This window comes from Procambarus clarkii, unplaced genomic scaffold, assembly GCF_040958095.1.
Source record: "Procambarus clarkii isolate CNS0578487 unplaced genomic scaffold, FALCON_Pclarkii_2.0 HiC_scaffold_98, whole genome shotgun sequence".
NCBI classification, from domain to species: domain Eukaryota; kingdom Metazoa; phylum Arthropoda; class Malacostraca; order Decapoda; family Cambaridae; genus Procambarus; species Procambarus clarkii.
This window is the reverse complement of record NW_027189131.1, coordinates 3,602,887-3,606,950: the sequence shown is the minus strand read 5'-3', so window position 1 is coordinate 3,606,950 and position 4,064 is coordinate 3,602,887. Positions and strand designations below refer to the sequence as shown.

The 4,064-nt window shown below is 38.0% G+C and overlaps 1 protein-coding gene across 1 annotated transcript; it reads right to left on the bottom strand.

The window, feature by feature from the left end:
- Positions 1-232: 232 nt before the first annotated feature.
- On the bottom strand, positions 233-961 carry LOC138360164 (uncharacterized). Its single transcript, XM_069320109.1, has one exon. The coding sequence runs from the start codon at positions 959-961 to the stop codon at positions 233-235; it is 729 nt and encodes a 242-aa protein (XP_069176210.1).
- Positions 962-4,064: the final 3,103 nt, after the last annotated feature.

The following is a 4,064-nucleotide window of genomic DNA, read 5'->3' as shown; positions in this document are numbered from 1 at the left end:
TATTTGTGTTGCAACAATGATATATGAGAGCTATAATGTTGTCACACTCGTGAAGGTGTTGCCCGCTTGTGCTCGTGTCGGTGTCGTCACAATTTGTTCAACACTTGTTGTTGTTGTTATTGTTGTTGTTGTACACAATGTGTGTCGTATTTGTCGTTGTCTTTGACACTAGTTCTCTACTCATTGCTTTCAACTCATTTTCTTTGCACTTTTCGTTGTCTTTACACCTTGTTTAGTGTTGGTCGTTGTCTTCACACAGTGTTATGTACTTGTCGTTGTCTTCACACAGTGTTATGTACTTGTCGTTGTCTTCACAAAGTGTTATGCACTTGTCGTTGTCTTCACAAAGTGTTATGCACTTGTCGTTGTCTTTACACAGTGTTATGTACTTGTCGTTGTCTTCACAAAGTGTTATGCACTTGTCGTTGTCTTTACACAGTGTTATGTACTTGTCGTTGTCTTCACAAAGTGTTATGTACTTGTCGTTGTCTTTACACAGTGTTATGTACTTGTCGTTGTCTTCACAAAGTGTTATGCACTTGTCGTTGTCTTCACAAAGTGTTATGCACTTGTCGTTGTCTTTACACAGTGTTATGTACTTGTCGTTGTCTTCACAAAGTGTTATGTACTTGTCGTTGTCTTTACACAGTGTTATGTACTTGTCGTTGTCTTCACAAAGTGTTATGTACTTGTCGTTGTCTTTACACAGTGTTATGTACTTGTCGTTGTCTTCACAAAGTGTTATGCACTTGTCGTTGTCTTTACACAGTGTTATGTACTTGTCGTTGTCTTCACAAAGTGTTATGTACTTGTCGTTGTCTTCACAAAGTGTTATGCACTTGTCGTTGTCTTCACAAAGTGTTGTGCACTTGTCGTTGTCTTCACAAAGTGTTGTGCACTTGTCGTTGTCTTCACAAAGTGTTATGCACTTGTCGTTGTCTTCACAAAGTGTTATATCCATGTCGTTGTCTTCACAACTTATTCACAACCCGTTGTGTGTCTTGGCGAAAGATGCAAGTAATTTTATTGATTTAAATAACATATATAAATTTAATGAATAATTTTTGTTTAATATGAAAAACATACATTTATATTAATATAAAGTACATTTTACCTTCATCAACACCAAGACGCAGCGCCCACTCTCCCACCCAACATGACTACATAGGTATTAATAAATTACAGAACCCCTATTGACCCATGCGCCTCCCCCCATATAATATATATATAAATTATATATATATCGACTTGAGAATGGTCCAGGACGGACCGAAACGACGTCGTCCCTTCACCTTCTAGTGTGTGGTCTGGTCAACATACTTCAGCTACTATATTATATTATATATATATATATATATATATATATATATATATATATATATATATATATATATATATATATATATATATAACTGAAAACTCACAACCCAGAAGTGACTCGAACCCATACTGCCAGGAGCAACACAACTGGTATGTACAGGACACCTTAATTCACTTGACCATCACGACTGGACAAAAACTGATGGTAGCCGACGCTATTTAGCCCATCAGCCCGTCGGCACTCTGATGGTAATCTTGGGCATAGCATTTTATTTTTTAATAAATAATTTATATTTTTAATAAATAAAAGACATTTTATTTTATAAAATGCTATGCCCAAGATTACCATCAGAGTGCCGGCGGGCTGATGCGCTGAATAGCGTCGGCTACCATCAGTTTTTGTCCGGTGGTAATGGTCAAGTAGATTAAGGCGTCCTGTACATACCAGTTGCGTGAGTTTTCTTGTGAGTCAGTCTTGTGTTGACAATGGCTTTAACAGGCCGAAACGTTCACTTACTTTCTTATTTCTCTGTGGATTTTCTGCATATATATATATATATATATATATATATATATATATATATAAGTGTCGTACCTAGTAGCCATAACTCACTTCTCGGCCTACTATGCAAGGCCCGATTTGCCTAATAAGCGGAGTTGTTTTCTATGTTTTAAGTTTGTAATTCGGTCCTCTTGGCACGACTTAAGTTCCCTATTTCACCTGCTGGATCGTTACGAAAAGCTTGGAGACGAAAAAAGGTGAAAAATAGCAAATAAATGTACAACGAATACTTGTGATATGGTAAGTGTCAGTAACAGGATAATGTGGCAACTGGTAACTATCCTGTGGAATTTTATATTTAACAATTAAAGTAAATTTTAGTATGGTAAATGATTTGTCAATCAAAAGCGCAGGAAATCTTTTTACCCGGTACTCAATGTAAGAGAATAAGGGCAAGAAAATCCTACTAAATAAATGAAACTGAGTTTCTAAAACAAATGAAACATTTAATTGTTCCAAAAGTGAATAAGGTAGTCCAAGAATGTAGGCATACCTTGCTGAGTCTCTATAGGACATAAGCAAGGGGTTTCCCACTAAATGAATATGATACTTACAGAATTAGCGAACTTTGTGCTCTGAAAAAATACAGCTAATTCCCTACCTAAGTAAATATCATCATCTCTGACCGACGTGTAGGGGTGCGAGTGTCAACTGGTGAGGAGAACTGCTGTTGAGGTCCCAACTCAGCAACGTAGTCCGTGCTAGAGGAACTATTGCCCTCTTTATCCTCCTTCCGTTGGATTGCAGAAGATAGGGTGCTTTGACCCGAAGACAAACCAAAGTACCAGGGTACCCAAAATGATGATCTGTCTGAGATTGAGAAATATCCTTGGGACAAAAGGTGGAAAACACGAGTAATAACACGGAGGGAGGGATGACGAGTTAAGAGAGTGACTGAGGCCTTCAGTCACCACGTAATCCAAAGTTATCCAACACTCAGCATATGCTACTCTCGGAATGCACAATACACACAGCACCAAATAAATATTGAAAGTAATGAAAATATTGAAAAGCAACTGTATCAAAGCCAAGTACACTTACCACAAATTTACGTTCTGGTACTTGTACCTGAGTGAAGCTCCTAGGACAGGCCCCCCCTTAAATGTGATGGGAAAGTGTAGGAGTGTAGATGTTCGGCAGTCCTCCAATGGCAGGTGTCAATGCCTAGTCACACTTACAAAAAAAAAAGATAGACTGCTTGGCTGTTTATCTGTGGTAAAGTAAGGGAAGACACGCAAAACACATAGTACGAACAATGAAACATTAATTAATATAGAAAACAAATTATAAACAAAGACAATCCCTTGGCAATGTACAGTGCAAACAAACAAGTCAAAAACATGTAATATAAATGAATAATAGGGATGAAGTTACTCTACAATAATATAAATACACAGTGAAAAATAATCAGGTGCTGAGAATATGGCGCTAGCTGAGAAACATCCTCCTGATACACAGTGTATATCAGTTAGTTGTTCACTGCTTGAGAGAACAAGGATATTCTGACTTCAATTGCTGGTTCAAGCCCAGATATCGACTCAGGTAGAGGGCGCTGAGGTGCAGAAGTGCAGGTGTGCAGTCGGCGAGTCACCAATCAGGAGTAGGTAGGCTGGGAAGGGAAGTTGGCTGGTTGATGACGAGCCGGCGTGGAGGGAGTGAGTCTTGGGTACGTTTTGCCTATTGGTCAAAACGTTTTGTGCTACTGGTAGACGTATCTTGAAGGTAGCACCGTATTGCTGTGTAATATACATAACTTGATGTAGAGAAGAGCAGGCTCAATCTCTCTTGAAAGAGATAATCGTCACAATATATATATGTCGTACCTAGTAGCCAGAACGCACTTTTTGGCCTACTATGCAAGGCCCGATTTGCCTAATAAACCAAGTTTTCCTGAATTAATATATTTTCTCTAATTTTTTTCTTATGAAATGATAAAGCTACCCATTTCATTATGTATAAGGTCAATTTTTTTTTATTGGAGTTAAAATTAAAGTAGATATATGACCGAACCTAACCAACCCTACCTAACCTAACCTAACCTATCTTTATAGGTTAGGTTAGGTTAGGTAGCCGAAAAAGTTAGGTTAGGTTAAGTTAGGTAGGTTAGGTAGACGAAAAACAATTAATTCATGAAAACTTGGCTTATGAGGCAAATCGGGCCTTGCATAGTAGGCTGAGAAGT

Coding starts and splice junctions, on each gene's coding strand:
- LOC138360164 (XM_069320109.1), bottom strand. CDS start 961: ATGGATATAACACTTTGTGAAGACAACGACAAGTGCATAACACTTTGT.